The 19,868-nt window shown below is 42.2% G+C and overlaps 1 protein-coding gene across 1 annotated transcript; it reads left to right on the forward strand.

The window, feature by feature from the left end:
• Window positions 1-218: 218 nt before the first annotated feature.
• Window positions 219-16,206, forward strand: LOC124659062 (protein translocase subunit SECA1, chloroplastic-like). The gene is made up of 19 exons (XM_047197020.1): window positions 219-701; window positions 1,796-2,075; window positions 2,520-2,623; window positions 2,784-2,963; window positions 3,457-3,675; window positions 4,410-4,523; window positions 4,800-4,913; window positions 5,034-5,201; window positions 6,613-6,788; window positions 6,964-7,030; window positions 7,191-7,337; window positions 8,375-8,470; window positions 8,559-8,627; window positions 11,981-12,082; window positions 14,070-14,321; window positions 14,468-14,535; window positions 14,612-14,729; window positions 15,066-15,305; window positions 15,785-16,206. The coding sequence occupies exons 1-19, from the start codon at window positions 333-335 to the stop codon at window positions 15,893-15,895; spliced, it is 2,994 nt and encodes a 997-aa protein (XP_047052976.1). The 5' UTR covers window positions 219-332; the 3' UTR covers window positions 15,896-16,206.
• Window positions 16,207-19,868: the final 3,662 nt, after the last annotated feature.

Here is a 19,868-nt window from a genome sequence, read left to right on the forward strand (position 1 = left end):
TAGAAATGATAAAATGAAAAAGTGGGATTTTGTCACCCTCAAAAGTGAGCTCGTTGAGCGGGTGCCCGTTTTCAAACTGATGATTCGAAAATTTACGAAAATTTAGGTTTTTGGGAGCCCAACCCCCTAATTTTAATTTTAAAAAAAGAAAACTAAATATGTGTGCTGGAGTTGTTATCCTTCTTCTCCAACCTCGCCCCATCATCCACAGCCACAACTGGCCATCACTCAGACTCAGAGCACGCGGCGGCCTGTGGCCGTGCATGCCTCACTGCACTACACCACACAAGAAGCGGAGGAGCTGAAGCCAAGAGCAGCGACCACGCGCCGCGATGGCGACGGCACCTCCGTCCACCGCCACCTGCGCCACTGCCCTCCACTTCCCCCACCCGTCTCCTCCCTGGAGTAGCGTTGGCGGCGCCGGCCATGTCCAGTTCTTCCGCCGGCGCTGCAGCTCGCTGCGGCGGCGGGGCGGAGGCGAGGTAGCGCCCGCGGCGCTGGGGGGATTGCTCGGCGGCATGTTCGGCGGCGGCGGCGGCGACGACGGGGAGGCGGCGAGGAGGAAGTACAGCGACACCGTCGCGCTCGTCAACAGGCTGGAGCCAGAGGTCTCAGCGCTCTCCGACGCCGAACTCCGCGCCCGCACCTCCGCGCTGCAGGAGCGCGCGCGCGCCGGGGAATCCCTCGACTCAATCCTCCCCGTACGTGCACAACTACATCCAGAATCACTAACTAGCTCTTGTATATGCTTCCACTCTAGATTTCAGTCCGGTTGGAGGCAGTGGAAGCGTATACAGAGCTGGTAATTAGATCGTGTCCTGCCGATGAATTGGGTTGTTTGACACTGTTCTTCTTTTTTGAGAGGTTGCTTGACACTGTTTACTTACTGAATCAAACCATGCCGCAACTATAGTTTAAAATGTGACTGTGGTGATTCCTATTTTATTTCACTTACTGCCAGGCGCACAAGAACTTAGTTAGTTTAACATCATTGCTATCAAGGTGTGAGAAGAAGGTAGTTTAGGAGTTAAACATGTATCTGACTAGTGATTTTATTGTCAGTATTGCATTTCAAGTATACTGTTAATTACAGCACCTAAATACTTTCAACTTAAGTAGTTAAGTTCAACTGTTACTCATCTTCAAAGTTGTTATAACCTAATTGATTTTTTTTTTGTCAACAACTTTGATATTTTACACCTTTGGAGTAACCGCAGCATAATATTTTTAACAAAATGCAGTTCGTTTGTTCTGGACTATCAGATAATGCCATAACAGGATCAAGCAAATTGAACATAAAATGCCATAAACTTGATCTCGAAGTGCAACAAATGGACATAGAAATAACCATCCAACGAGAATGCATGTTATTTGATCTCATATAAAGTAAAAATTAATAAATTATATAATGTATAAATTGTAGAACCTCAGTATTAAAATTGAAGAACTCGTGAACTACATGACTCACTTCGCCACTTCATTATTGAAAGATTTGCGACAAATTGATTCATTTTAGATTTATAGAAGAAGAAGAAGGAGGAGGATGACTTCAACATGTGTACAACTTGGAAAGATCCAAGTGACTTTTTTAGCGTTGTTGGATTCAGAAAATAAGTTGCAATTGATGGGAGTCACCCACCCACTATTCTTCCGTAGTAGCTACTAGCCTGCTGAATTATTCAGAAAATTGCAAAATAATTTTGTTCTGTGATGTATGCAATACATGAACTATTCAACTCTTGAAAATAAGATATTTCAAGGTGGAAGCATCTTTACGGCTCATCGGATTTTGCAGGAAGCATTTGCTGTTGTGAGGGAGGCTTCCAAGAGAGTTCTTGGTCTTCGCCCCTTTGATGTACAGTTGATCGGTGGCATGGTTCTGCATAAGGGAGAGATTGCAGAAATGAAGACTGGAGAGGGGAAGACACTCGTGGCTATTCTGCCAGCTTACTTAAATGCATTAAGTGGGAAAGGAGTCCATGTTGTCACTGTAAATGATTATCTCGCCAGACGTGACTGTGAGTGGGTTGGTCAAGTTCCCCGATTTCTAGGACTGCAGGTTGGCCTAATTCAACGTAGGTCATCACTTCACATTGTTCATTATTGTTGTTTGTGCCATCTCCAAATTGCACAGCTTGTTCAGTATCCACCTTAATACTTCAAATTTTTTTTTGCAACCCCACCCTAACATCTTAAACAAAATTAAGCATACTTCCCTACCAACTGAATTGTTGTGAATGCAATGAGGTGCTCGTGGAAGTACTGGGATGTACGAGAAAAGAGCAAAAGTAACCCAATAATTTTACTTGTCTGATTCTGATCCAGAAGAAGCATGACAGCTGAGATGGATGTTTAGAGATAATTATCCTGAATTTGTTAGCCTGTCACCGCTGGCTATGCAACAGCTTCATGTGCCCATCTAGCACATTTTTTTGAGTTTTCTATTTTACTGGCACCATGTATTTATTTTCTTTATTTGTTATTGATGTTTATTGAACAAATACTCTTCATTTTGGCAGAGAACATGACACCTGAGCAAAGGAGGGAAAATTACTTGTGTGATATTACTTATGTCACAAATAGTGAGCTTGGATTTGATTATCTAAGAGATAACCTTGCGATGGTACGACTCTCCCATTGTGGACAATGTTTATGAATGTTTGATTGTGCATGCTTGCCTTTTCATGTTTTAAGGGCCACTATTGCATTTCTTCCTGTTCTAGTCATAGGCGAAGGGACACACAGCTCACAGCTTCTGCACTTAATCTAATCTTCATTTGCAGACTGTAGATGAGCTTGTGTTGAGGAACTTCAATTACTGTGTGATAGATGAAGTTGACTCAATCCTCATTGATGAAGCACGAACACCTCTTATAATATCTGGCCTTGCTGAAAAGCCAAGTGACCGGTATTACAAAGCAGCAAAAATAGCTGAAGCTTTTGAACAGGATATTCATTACACTGTGAGCGCAACTAATTCATATCCCTATTTTCTTACATGAATATTTCTTATCCCTGTTGAATCTCAGAATGTATATTCTGTTCTAGATAGGTCATGAAACATATCATTTTAGCTGAACCATGTAAAATATTTTTCATAATACACTTTCACATGTTGTCTTATTTGAGATGGTATTATCCAAAATACTGGTAATAATATTCTACAACATACTTACCATTGGGTTTTGTTATGAGTGGGAAGTCGCTGTCTTGGCTCTAACTGTTGTAACTATTGTGCTTCTTCGCTTAATGCAAAGATGCACAATTGGTTTTTATTTATTCTCTAAAGAAGTATTCTATTGCTATTCTCTTCTAAATAGTACAGTATAGTGTGAAAATATATCGCTCATACATTATATCTTTCACCTGGCCCTTAACCTGTTCTTGTATTCGTACTGTTGTTTATCAGTTCATTGCTACAATCTAATTTTTTTCTTATAAAAATTTATTTTTCAGGTCGATGAAAAGCAGAGAAATGTTCTATTAACAGAACAAGGCTACGCTGATGCTGAAGAAATACTGGACATAAATGATCTATATGATCCTCGTGAACAGTGGGCTTCATATGTTTTAAATGCTATCAAAGCCAAGGAGCTCTTCCTCAGAGACGTCAATTATATCGTTCGTAGCAAGGAAGTGCTTATCGTGGATGAGTTCACAGGTCGAGTTATGGCAGTAAGTATTGCATCACTGTTCTCAGTGCTGTAAGACAATTTTACCATCTGATAGCCCAAAATTAAGTCATTGACTAACTACTATGTTACATTTGTATATGATTGATGCACTTCACATACACTTCTTCAAACATCTGTGGATCATCCTAACATAGCGTTGAGTAGAAAACATGTTAGGAGAGGGGTTTCTGTTTTTATCTAAAAATTCCATTCATCATACCATCCCCGAAATTAGTTCTTTCCACTGACCCCTCGTTAGTGCATTTATGCTATCTCAAATCATACTCAGCTGATCTCTCGAGCAATTTGTTTGACAACTATATATAGCTTGGGCTATTTGCTGTATCCTTGATAGCAAACCTTGGCATCGTGAATCCCTGTGCAGTTGTGCTACTAGAAAATCTTCTGCTACTAGCATTTTCCTATGCATGCGCACACTGATTGAGGACTCAGTCATGGATAGTCATCCACACAATGTTTGAAGGAAAATGAGAGAAAAAGACACAAGCCTCAAGTGATCACTTATTCCTACATATAATCCGATCAGATGATTCGGATGGTTTGTGTTCTGAGTCCACACAAGTTGTGCAGATCATTCTATTTTGAAACAATTATTGTATCTCAGGGATAGGGCCAAAATTTAGTATAAATGTAAAATCTGAACTGTAAAAGATGATATAAATATAAAGAGTTTTACATTAGTTTCCATGTTTCAGATATTGTTATTTTTGGCAGGGCAGAAGATGGAGTGATGGACTCCACCAAGCAATTGAGGCAAAAGAAGGTGTACAAATACAGAATGAAACAATAACCCTTGCATCTATAAGTTACCAGAACTTCTTTCTCCAGGCAAGTGACAATCCTTTTGTTCCAGTGCTTAGAAGTTATTGATACCTACTTGTGCGAAATGGTAAGAGCCAATTATCATCGACTGATCAGATGATCTTCAATGGTAACTGAGCTTTCACAGTCACTAGCCAATGTTGAGCATTTTCGTAGATAGGGGTAAATCGTAAATGTGATGAAGAATATATGGCTCACTGTGCTGGATCATCACTCTCTTCCTTTTATTTGGAGATATATTCAGTCGTTTATTTGGCAGGAAACTGATACTTTTCATGACAGTTCCCGAAACTCTGTGGCATGACTGGAACTGCAGCTACAGAAAAACAGGAGTTCGAGAGCATATATAAACTAAAAGTTACGGTCGTTCCAACAAATAAGCCAATGATACGGAAGGTGCTTGCCATCTTATTTGATTTTACACGTTTAATTTTAGTATTGTGAAAGATCTGTCCTTTCACTTCAACTTAGCATGTCCCCTTTCTGAGAATGTTCAACTATGTTTCTCCTTTTCAGGACGATTCAGATGTTGTTTTCAGAGCAACAAATGGAAAATGGCGTGCTGCTGTTGTGGAGATATCAAGAATGAATAAAGTTGGCCGTCCTGTGCTTGTTGGTACAACTAGTGTTGAGCAAAGTGAAACTTTGTCAGAACAGCTACGTGAAGCAGCGATTCCTCATGAGGTATGCCTGTTAGCTTGAGAAACAGTATTGAATGTTAGTGTTCCCTCTCTGCTCTCTCTTCTCTCTGTTCTCTCTCTTGAGTAAAAGCAGAAAATGAAGGACTAGAACTACAGAGGAGAACACACTATAGTTTCAGGCAACATATGCCTTCTTCCTCTATTAGCTTTTGTAGCAACGGATGCCACACAATTCTGGGAAACGAATGCTTACAGACTTAGCAGCCCATGCTTGCCCCAGGAACCTATGCTAGGACCCCATGCTTGCCCCAACAACCTATGATAGGACGGTAGGACCTATTTATACTTGTACATGACCCTTTAGATTGTTGCCATGTGGCACAATCCAAACCCTAAACCATACTTCTAGAATACTCTACAAACTCTAGAATTTTTACGATACGGGGTTAACCCCAGCCTCTGCATCAATCGATGCATACGGCCCTTTATTGACTTTATTGAAATACTGAGTTACAAACTTATTACATATCACGGATCACTCAAAGTTTCTACGAAAACCAACCATCTAAAAATGACAAAAAGAACAAGCCGCCACATGATCTTCATGTGAGCCGCTTGTCAGTACGCCAGCCGCACTGGCTGTAGAAATCCCGTGCTACCGTCGCCAAGAGGTTGCACCCAATATCCATGTCTCGTCGCACATCCTCCTGCTGAATAAAGGATCCACATATGGATCCAATGGGTAACCAAAGGAACAACCTGCAAAAATGATGGAAAACTCTTTTTTTTTAAAGATAGAATCATTTCGAACCTTCCAGATAGCCCAAAATAAAGCGCACACACCCACTCTAATGTGGCCTTTATCCTTCTTAGCTACCCCATTTAACCAATTGCCAAATAGATATTCAGACTACAAAACTCTAGATATTTCATACTACTCCTAAATATCTTACTCTATAACATTCCTATTCTAGAGTTCTCCCTACATACCCTAGATACTTCATGACTAAGCTAGCTCCTTCTACTAGCCAACCTTAGTACACAACCTATGTGCAGTGTTCACTCACACAGGACACAACTCAAGTGCCCTGTTCACACACAACAAGCACACGACCTATGTGTGCTATTCACTTACAGCCTGCACACAACCTATGTGGGCAGGTCGCACCATGACAAGATTACATTCAGGCTAACAATACCTCCACATCATTACTGTTATGGTAATGGAATCTGCAAAATACTACAAAATAGTGTTTCTGCCTTCTCGCACTCCGTATAGATAACTATTTCTTTTTTTTGTTTTGAAAATTTAGTTTATTAGAACTTTCAGTTAAATGGAGTTTGATAGTTTAAATGCTCTCTAGTTTCTGTCATCCCACCCTCCAGTTTATGCCTGTTAAATTCCCTAAGATCTGGAAAAGTCTTCTCAAGCTTATTTGAACTCTCTATTGAAGGTCCTGAATGCTAAACCAGAGAATGTGGAGAGGGAGGCAGAGATTGTAGCTCAGAGTGGACGCCTTGGTGCAGTGACAATTGCCACCAATATGGCAGGACGTGGCACTGATATTATCCTTGGAGGCAATGCCGAATTCATGGCCAGGCTGAAGTTGCGTGAGATGCTTATGCCAAGGTATTTGAAATCCTTGCTAGAATCTTTATTTAATAAAAATTCTCTTTCTTGGCAAAAAAAATCCTTGCTAGAAAATTTTCCCAAATAGCATCATAGACGCTGCATCTAGTTATTTTCCTCTACATATGTCCAACATTGCTTATATTTTTCTTTTGCTTCTGAAATAATGTTGCAGAATTGTTGATCCAATTGATGGTGTCATTGTATCCAAAAAGCAGCTTCCACCAAGAAAGACATGGAAGGTAGATAATGAACTATATATGTCCAGTAGCTATATGGATTAGCATCTGCTGACTAGTGCTCTTCAAGATTCTGTGAATTATTCTTCAGATTGTTGGTTATGATTTAATTTGTGATGAAGTTGAGGTCCCAATGGCTCACTGCACTTATCCCCTCTTTCAGACAAATGAAAGCTTGTTCCCATGTGAACTTTCAAAAGATACACTATCATTTGTCAAAGATGCAGTCGAAGTGGCTGTCAAAGAATGGGGAGAAAAATCATTACCTGAGCTGGAAGCTGAGGAGCGTCTCTCCTACTCATGTGAGAAGGTAGGCCTTTTGAAGTTATCACGAAGTCTTGAAATGTTTAAGAAATATTTGGGTTTATTCTCGAGTGTCCATCTCCAATTTTTTTTTGATGCATAGTATATTTTGATGATAATCAAGAAATAAGTAGAAAATGGTCTACCATCTGTACATATGGCTTGGACATCTGACATTATATTGTTAATTAGTTGATGTATACTGAAACAGTTCATAAGAGTATCTGGGCGGTTCCAAGTGGCAACTGGTCAGCACGCAAATTTATCCAGAAGAATATTATGATGTATTTTTATAATTCTGTCCTCGAGTGTCTTGTGGTTAACTTATTAGTACCTTTGTAACAAAGCAGTTTGATTCCTAATTTGCCAAAAAAAGCAGTTTGATTCCTAAGTTGCAGTAGAGTTGTTTGTCACATGTTTACTTGAATCCTCGCCGGGGAATCAGATTAAGATAATCAACCAATTTATTATCATCAAAATGACTTGATTACTTCAACTACTCCCGTGGTTGATTTAAACTCTGCCCTTGTCAATATTTCATGATTGGCGACAAGTCAATTTTTTCTGAAGAGCTAACTGAAAGCTAGTTCTCATATTTGTCTGTTTTTTCTTAGTTTTTGTTCCTAATCTAGAGTTTGTATACTGACCAGTTACCACTTGGAACTGCCCAGATAGTCTTATGAGCAGCCTAGAGGAAATCCACATTGAAATTAGTTTCAGGACCCTTGTAATTACTTCCTGTTTCAAGCTACTTGTGGAACTTGTATGCATATTGTGAAGAAATATTGGTAATTCAATTCGAGTGCTGGAGAATTTCAGAAATTTATACAGTAATTATTTTACCAAGCTGCTTATGTTGGGGCCACACATTTGCATTGTTTGAGCCTGTCAAATTGTAGATTGCCATCGGAAACAGTTTTTGGAAGCCATGTTTGAACTAATAATTATCATCTGTATGACTAGTATGTATTTTTGTCTCCGGATATTTCGTTTTACATGAGATCTAACAATGCTTTTTTTTTTTTTTTTTTTTTACCATGGCAGGGACCAACACGTGATGAAGTAATTGCAACTCTGAGAAACGCGTTCATGAAGATAGCAGATGAATTCAAGATTTACACAGAGGAGGAAAAGAAGAAGGTTTGCACCCAAACGATATTTATTGGTTGATCTATGCTATTGAAGACCATATGATAAATTGCTCATGGTATCGTTGTTACTTATTCAGGTCATCGCAACAGGTGGGCTTCATGTAGTAGGCACTGAACGACATGAGTCGCGCAGAATTGACAATCAGGTAACATACGTTCTCAGTTCCAGAATATGTCTTAATAGCCTCTCCAACTTTTGCTCGAAGTTCTTGCCCTTTTACACTTTGAAGGTAGTTTTAGTCATTTACTCCTATTTTTCCTTTAAAAAGTCAATGAAAAAGAGCTTATTACTCATATGCTGGCTTGCACCTACCTATTTTGTCAGTCCTCTGGCTGCTTGCACACTTCCAATTTTTTAATGTACGGCTGCACGCACTTGTATGGAACATCATTTCTACTTTAGCAATAAATTTCGCGTACTCCAAAATTGTTGCAACAATGATGAAAAAGATATGGGGCAATATTGCCATTTTTGTGACGAAACATGCAACTTGTATTTCAGTGAGGCCATAGGCATATATGTACACACATATAGGTGTTGTAAATCTGCAAAAAAAAAACCCTTAGACAATCAGGATAATGCACGGCTAATATATGGAAAGCATATACGACTCTAACACCCTCCCCCAACCCTAAATCTCATGGTGAATCAACAAAGAGAGCTAGAAGCTGTGTTGTGCTAGTCTGGGCCTTGTGAAGAAATGCACAAGTTGTAACTTGGAAGGCACATACTATAGAGCAACCACCTGATCCTGCACGCGAGAGCGCGCAAAGGAAGCATGAACACCAGTGCGCTTGGTAAGCTCATGCTTTACAGGGTCATGCACAATACTAATAGCACCTATACTGTCTGAAAGAAGAGGAGTTGGTGTAGTGACCGAAACACCAAAATACTCAAGCAACCACCATAAGCAAGTCACCTCTGTTGTCAAAAGAGCCGTAGCTCGCTACTCAGCCTCTGCCACTCTGTTTCTTCATCTTCCAGGCAATGAGAGAATCACCAAGAAGTACACAGTAAGCACAAAGCGTCTGACGATCTGAATGGTCTCTAGCCCAAGTAGCATCCGAATATGCCTGAAGCCATAACAAACTTCGTTGAATGAAAACACGGCAAGAGACAGTCCCATGAAGATATCGTAGAACCCGAAGAAGGTGACCATTGGGAACCTGAGTAGGAGCAAATACAAAGTGACTCAGAATATGAACTGCACATGAGATGTCCCGACGAGCGATAACTAGATAGACAAGACTTCCAACAAGATGGCAATAGCGAGTCGGATCAGACAGAGGCTCACCATCAGAAGCTCAGAGGATGGAAATTGAGCAACATTATGCTCATCAGTAAGAGTAGCATCAGCAAGAAGATCCTGGATGTACTTCTGTTGGGTTGAGTGTGTGCGTATATATATTTGGCTAAAGGTGTGCCCTAGTGTATATGTACTTGTACCTGTAGGCTGTAGCTAGCAAGTGAGTGAGAAAAATACAAAAAATCTCCCCCAAATACCTCATGGTATCAGAGCACACGGCGATGGGTGATGGCGGCTGCCGGCGGTGAATCAGCGGGATTGCAGTGGAGCTCCGGGTGTCCAGGTCCATCTGTGCAGCTAGGTGAAGTAGGTCTAGGTGGAGGCAGTCCTGGGCGGAGTGCTGGCCAGGCGGAGGTGCTGTTGTGAGTGCGCGTGCGGAGGTTCAGAGATGGGGGCTGGCAGCACGTTACTATGACCTGCAGATCGATTCGGCTTGGCTGTCTAGGTGAAGGGAGACAGCTGCTGAAAGTGCTGCTCGTAGCTTCGGGAAGAAACATGGGAGAAGAAGCAACGGAGGTGCAGTGGCTTGGAAACAGGGGAGAAGAAGATGATAGCTGTTTGGCGTTTGGTGCTTGGTGCGTGTGCAGCCAGGAGAAGAAGCACGGGAGGCTTATTTGTGGAGGAGGAAAAGACTGTCTGCTGAGCTGCTGCTGTTTGGATTGGAAATAAAGGGAGAAGGGTGCGTTGGTGGTGGTTTGTTGCCCTGGAGCGGAGAGGAGACGAAGCCTGGATCAGGGAGAAGAGGAAAGAGAGTAAAGGAGCTCAGAGAAGTGATGTGGCTTTCTGTGTGAGCCGAGGGACCACTGCAATAAACTAATCTTCAGTAATGATGGAGAATCAAGGTACCAGGCAACTGCTGGAGAAACTAGCTCAACTGTTCAAGGTGAAAAAGAAGAACAATCTGGTTTTAATGGCAAAAGGATCAAGTGAGATACACAAGCAAACCCTTAAACAACGGGGAAAAAATACCGAACAATACATGGAAAGTATATACAACTCTAACTCCAGTATCAGCATGTAGGTAAGTCCACTGAGTTTCAGATGTCATGGGCTTGACAATGATCTACAATCTATGGCAAGCAAGAAATGATGTGAGAGAGACAAAGATGCTAGTTGATCCGAAGACAGGTGCTATGAGAACTGTGGCTGCTGTGGATGAATGGCGGAATGTTCAGACTCCACCGAATGCTGCCACTGCAAAACCTAAAGAGCGCTGGCTCCCTCCTGGTCCTAGATGGAGGAAGGTGAATGCAGATGGGGAGTTTCACACCCGCGAAGGAGTTGGAGGGGATTGTATGGTCATCAGAAACCATCATGGAGGCTTTGTGAGCGGGAGTTGCTGGCATGTCGAAGGGGTCTCATTCCTCATGAAGGAAACCCAGGTTCAGAAAGTGGTACTGGAGACAAACAGTGCGGGAGTTGCTGCCAAGCTAACAAGGGATGAGCAGGATCAAACTATCTACGGGGTAGTTGAGAAATAAAGTCCCTTTCGATTTTTGGCGATTTCTTCTATTCGATTGGCACGACGATCAGCCAATGAAACGGTGCATGGTTTAGCTAAAGAATGCTGCGGGAATAAGCTGTGCAAAACTTGGTTTGGTGTTCCCCCGCAAAAAAAAAACTTGGTTTGGTGTTGCACCAAGCTGTATTAGGAACCAATTGTATTGGATTCTGTGTTGAATTAATATATCGCAGCAGTTCATCTAAAAAGCATGAAATCGTCCTTGTTAGGGGCTTGGGGCTATTTATTTCAGAATAAATAGTATACAAACTATTGGCAGTTAGTTGGGCAAGTGGGAGGCCAGCTATTTTCTCAGTTGCATATATAAATCCATACATGACTTCGAGTATAGGAAGGGAGTAACAATTATAATAGTGAGCTAATTAAGGCAAGATAGGCCATCAAATGAAGGATATATTGTCAACATGGGATCACGGGCTTGACTGTAGTATGAGCCCTTAGATTCAGCTAATCGAACAGAAATAAATCACTGGGGATCACCATGGGGTTAACTTACTGAAGAACAAACACTACCTTATTTTTCGAGAATGAAAATACTACTTCTCTATGATACGATATATATATGTTGTACTCCAAAACACTAACTTTTCCATAGGGGTATGATTACTTCAAACTTGGTTGGGTATCATACCATCATTCCATTTGATTGGTTTGCTTTTATCTGGTGTAGCTTCGTGGTCGAAGTGGCAGGCAAGGGGATCCTGGGAGCTCTCGCTTCTTTCTTAGTCTTGAGGATAATATTTTCCGCATATTTGGAGGTGACCGCATACAGGTATGCGTTATTTCTTCCTTTATTGTATTCTTTAGGAAGTATGAAAGCAATATCAAAGGTTGCACAAAGTACAGTTGATTCGATTGTATTGCATCAAAACTATTTCCTGTCGATTCGGTTGTATTGCACAATTTACTTGACTTCACCTAAAGCTTCTGATGAATAAACTATCGGCCAACTTGAAGTTTCTACTATTTGATAATCTGTATATTCTTCATCCATGAAGGTGGGACCCGACAGATCAGAGTCCATACATTGCTAACTAAAGCACATCATATTTCTTTTGAGAGAAATCATTCATTCATTCATTGTTCGTTCGTTTACAATCCTAGTTCAGACAACTCACAATACAGCGAGGAGGAATACTAAACCAAGTAGTACTACTTTATTCTCGCAGCCATGCCTTTCTAACTTAGGTGCCACTTCATTCAAAGCTTCACAGCATATATCCTTTATTTCATCCACCAGCGGACCATGAATAGACAGGTGTTGTCTGTTTCCAACCTGAGCCTCCTAACACCGATCTCCTTCGCCACATTGACCGACGCCTGGAAGCTAAGATCTCTGTGCACTCTGGGTAGGCAACAGAGGTGAAAAAATGGCACATTCCTGCACGGAGTTGGCCATGGTGATCTCGTATCAGAACACCACTGCCTCCATTGGCACTCCCTAACTGAAAGGCACCATCAGCATTCGCCTTCAGTCAGCCGGACATCTCTCATCCTGAAGGTTGCACCATTCTTCCACCAGAGCAAGCGCCTGATATATCGATTTGAAGGGATTCCCTAGCGTTGTTCCTGGCCTACCACAACTGATAAGAGGGCCATGAAGATTACTTGCAGGCCATGTTTGTTCTGCTCCCCAAACCATTCCAGCAGCCAATAATTCAGGTCACGAGCCATTCACACAGTCATAGGAGGAGACGTGAAACTGGTTCCTGTTTTATCGTTCACCAGTTTCCGTGTCCAGGATGTATGCGGGCACAACCAGAACCGGCGAGTAGCATCTTCTCCTCGACCAAAGGCAACAAACCGGACGCCATCCTTAATATTTCTCCTTTGCAGTTCTGAACCTAGAGCCAGGTCATTATTCATCAGCCTCCACAGATGCACCTTAGTTTTACTAGCAATGTTCACATCCCAGAGTGCCAACCAATCCTTATATATGCTGCACAAACTGGAACTGACCCCTTTATGCACACCTTGTTTCTCATGTTTATCTTTAAATGGTAGGCTGATTTCACTGAAAGAAGGCCATTCTTTGTATAATTCCAAGCTAGTTAATCCTCCTTTTCCGGTCCTCCCACTTGGATCATCTTGATGTCAGTGATTGGGTGACTAAAGCACCGCATGGCTTTGTAAATTGTAACTAGTGCACCTACCTCTCTTTCGTAACTACTAGGTCTCATAAATTGTTCAGAATAAAACATCAGAATGTTATTGAAGTTAGTGGTGCATATGGAGTTCAAACAGTTGTTTCTGCTTGGAATAAACTGGATGCCCTTCTTAGCCAACAAACAGAACCTCATGTAACTCTTTTGCTATGCACATCCGCTTCCAATCCAAACCTGTTTAGCTAGTACCTCGAAGGCTCCAAGAGTAATAAAATTATTTGTTTCACTATCAGTCACAAGCTTTATGTAGTGCAGTAGTAAAACTGGAACTTACAAGACCAATCACGCTCTACTTTAGTCATCTCCTGAAACTTTTTAAAAATCCAAAAGTCCAGTACCTTTCTACAAACTAGTGAATTAGGAGCAAAGGGGCTCTTTTTGTGTAGAAAAAAGAACATTCTTTCAAACCTGCGTCCAAAATATGAAATATTTATACTGCAAGATTGTAAGAGTGTATCAGGTACACTCAGAAATAAGAATTACTGCACCATTCAGCACATATGGATTATTTCAGACTATAGTTTCGACACTCCATGAGAGTAAAACATGGTGTACATTTAGTTTTCTGAAAACATTGCCAACCATTTCATGTAGGGTCTGATGCAAGCCTTCAGAGTTGAAGATCTTCCTATTGAATCAAAGATGCTAACAAGGGCCCTAGATGAAGCTCAACGGAAAGTTGAGAACTACTTTTTTGATATCAGGAAGCAGTTATTTGAGTATGACGAGGTATTAAATAGCCAGAGAGATCGGGTATACGCAGAAAGAAGACGTGCTCTTGCATCTGGTAGTCTGGAATCACTTATTGTGGAATATGCTGAGTTAACGATGGACGACATACTAGAGGTTAGTTACCAGACACCACTATGTTCATAACAGATTTATTTTTGTAATTTCTCCTAAACATTTGTGTCAAAGTTTACAACTTCATTTGAAAGTTTGCAGCCATTATGTTATCGTGAGCTGATGCAAGTTTTTTGTCCTATTTGCAGGCAAACATAGGTCCTGATACCCCAAGGGAAAGTTGGGACCTTGGCAAGCTGATAGCTAAAGTTCAACAGTGAGTTTTCCGATACCATGTATATTCCAGAGGTCTATTGAGTGATTCGTTTGTAATGTTTCTATTTTTTCTCTAGGTATTGTTACCTACTAAATGACTTGACACCAGAAGTGTTGGAGAGTAAATGCTCAAGCTATGAGGATTTACAGGAGTACCTTCGTACCCGAGGGCGTGAAGCATACTTCCAAAAATCTGTTAGTTCCTCTTTCTGGTTCCATGAGTATAGTTTCTTGCATGATAGGTAGAAGAAGAGTAAAGCTTCACTATACTTTATGGTATTTATATCATTCTACCAGTTCTGGTCACTATATCTTACTATAAAAGGTGTCAACCAAATCTCAACAGAGAAATTAAGCAGCAGCTTTCCTCACTTCAGATTTCAATTCAAAGATCTGAGTTGCTTTCTTCAAAATGACACATGAGAAAACAGTGGCCTTAGTGTATCCCAAACCTAATTATCTCAGCAACTTTGGCAAAAGTATAATTGTAATTTGTTACTTATTTGTATCCTAACTCAGCAACTTTGGCAGGAAATCGTGGAGAAGCAAGCTCCAGGCTTGATGAAGGAAGCCGAGCGATTCCTAATTCTAAGCAATATTGATAAGCTTTGGAAAGAACACTTGCAAGCTTTAAAGTTTGTGCAACAAGCTGTTGGATTGAGGGGCTATGCTCAACGAGACCCCCTTATTGAATATAAACTTGAAGGATATAATCTTTTCTTGGATATGATGGCTCAAATCCGGAGAAATGTTATTTATTCTGTATATCAGGTTTGTTCACTCCGAATGTCCGAAAATTCTCCTCCTTTCTCTTTTGCTAAATTATTTTATCATTGTTGTTACCTATAACTAACATTTCAAAGAATAACTTAAGAGTGCTGGAATTGCTACCTGATTAACTCTCTTGGTTTAATCAACACATGAGTCCCGTGTGCAGCATTATGCAATTTCGAACAAAAACATAGCTTGTTACTAGTGTCATTGTAAAACCAAATATACTTCTATATAGTAATTAAGGTTGTAGCCTTGTGTAGCTAATTGTGTTTCTTGAATTCTGCATAACTGTGCTTCACTTGCCTTAGATTCTAGGCCGTTTTCCTCTCCTTTCTTCTTTGTACAGCAATGGTCATATCTCATTTACCTTTCACATGTCTATATTTGGACTGCCTAGCACTTGTATCACCATTTGTGGCTGTTGAATGCGCTTCAGACCAGTGCTCTAGTGACTTTATCCTTTGTTTTTGGAACAGTTCAAACCAGTGATGAAAAAGCAAGATGAGGAAAATTCTGAAAAGAAAGATCCAAAAAAGAAAGTAGAGAAAGCGTCTAAGAAACTCGGTGCAGCCCAAGCTGCATCTTAAGTTTGATGCGAGGTTTTTTTTTCTGCTCTTCCTTGTAGCTACGGTTTGGTGGTGTCATGAATCCTCAGGTGTATAGGTCTCTTCACATTATACCATGGTTTACAGTGCGGGAGAACAACATTACATATTTGAATCTGAAAAATCCAGCGTCATGCTGGGACACAGCCATGAGATGTAAATTTTTCCTTGGATTGTCAGATCCAATCGTTAGTTAGCTTCCTGCACCCAGCATCTCAAGTATGCGTAGCATCAGTTTTACTGGTTGTACAAAATCAAAGCTTGTTAATGCTAAGATTTTGAGTTCCTGAGCACACAGTTTTGTATTAATGTAATTAGTGCCCATTGGCTGTAATTACTTGGTCTTAGTAAGTGACTGCAGGATGTGCTTGAGCTCATCTACTAGTACACTGACTATTTCACCTTCCTTGATCTTGAGCGTTGCGTTGTCCTCGAGTTTATTCGAGACTTTAGCAAAACTCAGCATCTTAGAGTTGGTTTATTCGGCAGCAGCAGCGAATTGCATGGATCTGCGCGTTTGCCTCGTGCCGAACTGAGTTGACAGAAAAAGTAAATGAGCTTGGTGACATAGGCATCCCCAATGAGCCTGCCGAAGAAGGTACCCGGAGTTTTACTGAAGGCCCACGATCCGAAGTTTATGAAGCCCGGAAGCCCAGTTAGGAGAGAGTTTGGAAAGATAAAATTGTATTAGGAATATCGACTTGTAATTACGGGACGGACTCATATTGTCTCCCGAACTCTGTAACTTGTTTATCACGAAGCCCTCGGCTCCGCCTCCTATATAAGGGGGAGTCGAATGACGAAGAGAGGATCGATTCATTGTCAACACAACCCTAGTTTTCATAAGCAGTCGAGTACCTTTCCCGCTGAAACCTTCGAGATCTACTTGCCCTCTACTTCCAACAAAACTCTAGTCTACAACTTGTAGGCATTGACTAGTTAATCCTTTGTCAATTGCCGTCGTCTGTGGGGATTAGAGGCGACAAGGAGCTGATCTCGGTGGCACGTTCAAGATCGTCGACTTCTTCGGTAGCAAGCAACGCGATGGATAGAGGTAAACAGATCGAAACTGATCTAGTCGATTTTGTTCCTCACCCGCCCTCCCGTTTGGATGCATATGCGTATCTGGAGGAGCCTATGGAGATGATGTTTGGAAAGTTCCACTTCCGCGTCGAGAAAGAAGGATCATACCGTCTCGAAGTTCCGACTTCGTCGGGATTGTCGGCGGTCGATTCCGATTTTTCGGACTTAACGTAATCGATCAAGACAGGCGACGAGGAGATTTCGCCGCCACGCTTCATCAACACTACGACAAGCGAAAAGCTCGCCAAGATCTTTTGCGACATGTCCTTCGAGTCGTCTGCGGACTCCGATATAAGCAGCGACTCGGACAACATCGACAGCTTCAACTTCATCGACAGATCTATTATTATTGGAGAGGTCTTCACCGATCTATATGACGGTGTCACCAATCCCGACAAAAATCAAAGTTCAAAATACCATCAAATTTATGCAATTGGAGATACTAGTCGCCCAGAGGAGGAGACATCAGAGAACTTCGATAACGCGGGAAATCCGTAGGTCGATCCCGCGGATCTTACGCGAGGTTTGGGAACCAAATATATTGGACCTGGAACACGCGAGATGGTGCAATTTCCGCAGGCAGTGTGGGATAGAGTCGCAAGAGCTATTGATGGCACAGAGCCAATGACCGTAACGGCGACACCCGAAGAGTTACAAGCATACCAATATAGACTTTCCCGTACCAGGCGGGAGCTCGAAAAACAGAAAATTGAGCTGGATATGAGGCAAGCTGCGGCTTCTGCGTCAAGCAGGCGAAGGGCGGAGTTGAGCAGACAATCAGGTACTTCGGGAGATAGTCACAGAGCAGCTCGAAATAGAGCAAGGTCTCGGCTGCAAAATATACCTGAGGCTGACAGGGAGAATCTAGTTCAAAACCTCGATATGTCCTTTATGTCAATCGACACGAGAGAGAATATTATTCCCAGAACACCAGAAGCTGGATACATGGCGACGCAAGCTTTCATCCTCGCATCCAGGCCACCTCCCGGAGACCCAAGAGAGGCGTTGTATAACATGGCCATGGCAGGAGTTGGAGCCATGGGAACAGCATTCGCAAATACGCCTCCCGAAGGATCTGCAAGGCAAAATAGTCCATGACCCACTGCAGCAGTGCAGGATCCCGCAAGAACAAGTGGGGCAAGAGATACAACGACTCAAGCAAGGGTGGATAGAGCGCGACAGGATAGAAGGGAACGTCGGCATTCACCAGAAGTTGATGAAGACGATATGTGTGGGCTCCCGTGCTTTACGAGACGAGTCCGAAAAACTCGGGTTCCGTCAGGGTTTAAGCTGCCCGATAATTTCAAAAAATTCGATGGTTTACAAGATCCTGAGGACTGGCTAGTTGATTATCTCGAGACGGTAAAGCTGATAGGTGGAACCAGAGCAACAGCCATGCAGAGCATCCAAGTACACGTGAGTGGAGCCGCACAATCATGGATAAAGAAGTTGCCTCCGGGATCTATCGACATCTGGGACAGCTTCGAGGATATATTCGTGAAGAACTTCCGATCCACGTGCAAAAAACCCGCATCATTGGAAGAGTTGAGGGCTTGCAGACAGAAATACGACGAATCAATGAGGAAGTATATCCAGAGGTGGAACATCATCAAAAACTCGGCAGAGAACATATCTGACGAGAGAGCAATAGATGCGTTTGTAGCTGGTATTCGAAGGAGAGACTTTGTCGAGGATTTGGGAAGAACCAACCCAAAGACAATATCAACATTAATGGAGATAGCGAATCGGTGGGCAGATGGAGAAGATGTTGTTCACAATAAAAGGAATAGGTCGCCTGAGGAGGACCGCAGCCGAAACTTTCAAAATAGGCGACGATTTCCTCGACAGTGTTCAAATCATGATGCTCCTGGCCAAATATCGGCTGGATTTCGAGGAAACAATGGAGGAAACAATCGAGATGATTATCAAAGGAGTGACGAGCAGCGTGGCGATAACAAGGACGACTCCCGTATCAGTAGAGAAAATAATGGACCAAGGTTACAGAGACCATATATATCTCCCGAGGATATGATGAACGGGCCATGTCAAATGCATTTTTATCTCGACAATAATGGGAAGAGGCAATCGGGACATCTACAGAAGGATTGTCGAACTTTCCTGGCGTTGAACAGATATGCAGGGCACGCTAACGCGCAGGCAGCACAGCGATGCCCTCAAGGGCCAAGGAGTGAGATCCACCTTCCACCCTCTCCCGCGATTATGGACGCAAATCGACAACATCTGCAAATAGCGGCAGCTCCAAATCCACCTCCTTATATCGACACCAATGGCGCGGTCTCGATGATTCAGAAAGCCAGGCCGTCTAACAGAGCTCAGAAAGTAATTTCGCGACAGGTGTTCATGGCGGAGAAGATGCCTCCACCAACAATTGAATACCTGAATTGGTCGGGACAGGACATTGGCTTCACCATAGCGGACCACCCGCAGCAAGTTCCTCGACCAGGGAAATCAGCACTGATTTTACCAGCGGTGATCGCAGGATTCGACGTTTCACGAGTATTCATAGATGGAGGCAGCAGTTTAAACCTTATGTACGCAGATACATTGAGGAAAATGAACATATCCATGGCAAATCTAAAACCAACTGACCCACGTTTCCATGGTATTACACTAGACAAGCCGAGTTATCCGTTGGGGAAGATCAATCTCGATATTCAGTTTGGAACCCGTGAGAATTACAGAATAGAAAGGCTAGAGTTCGAAGTTGTGTATTTCCCGTCGCAGTATCACGCTTTGTTGGGACGACCAGCTTATGCCAGGTTTATGGCGGTACCACACTACACATACTTGTTATGGAGGCTCCCTGGACCCAAGGGACCGATTACAGTAAAAGACAGTTTTGCGCTAGCTG

The sequence above is a fragment of the Lolium rigidum genome, chromosome 6 (assembly GCF_022539505.1).
Source record: "Lolium rigidum isolate FL_2022 chromosome 6, APGP_CSIRO_Lrig_0.1, whole genome shotgun sequence".
NCBI classification, from domain to species: Eukaryota; Viridiplantae; Streptophyta; class Magnoliopsida; order Poales; family Poaceae; genus Lolium; species Lolium rigidum.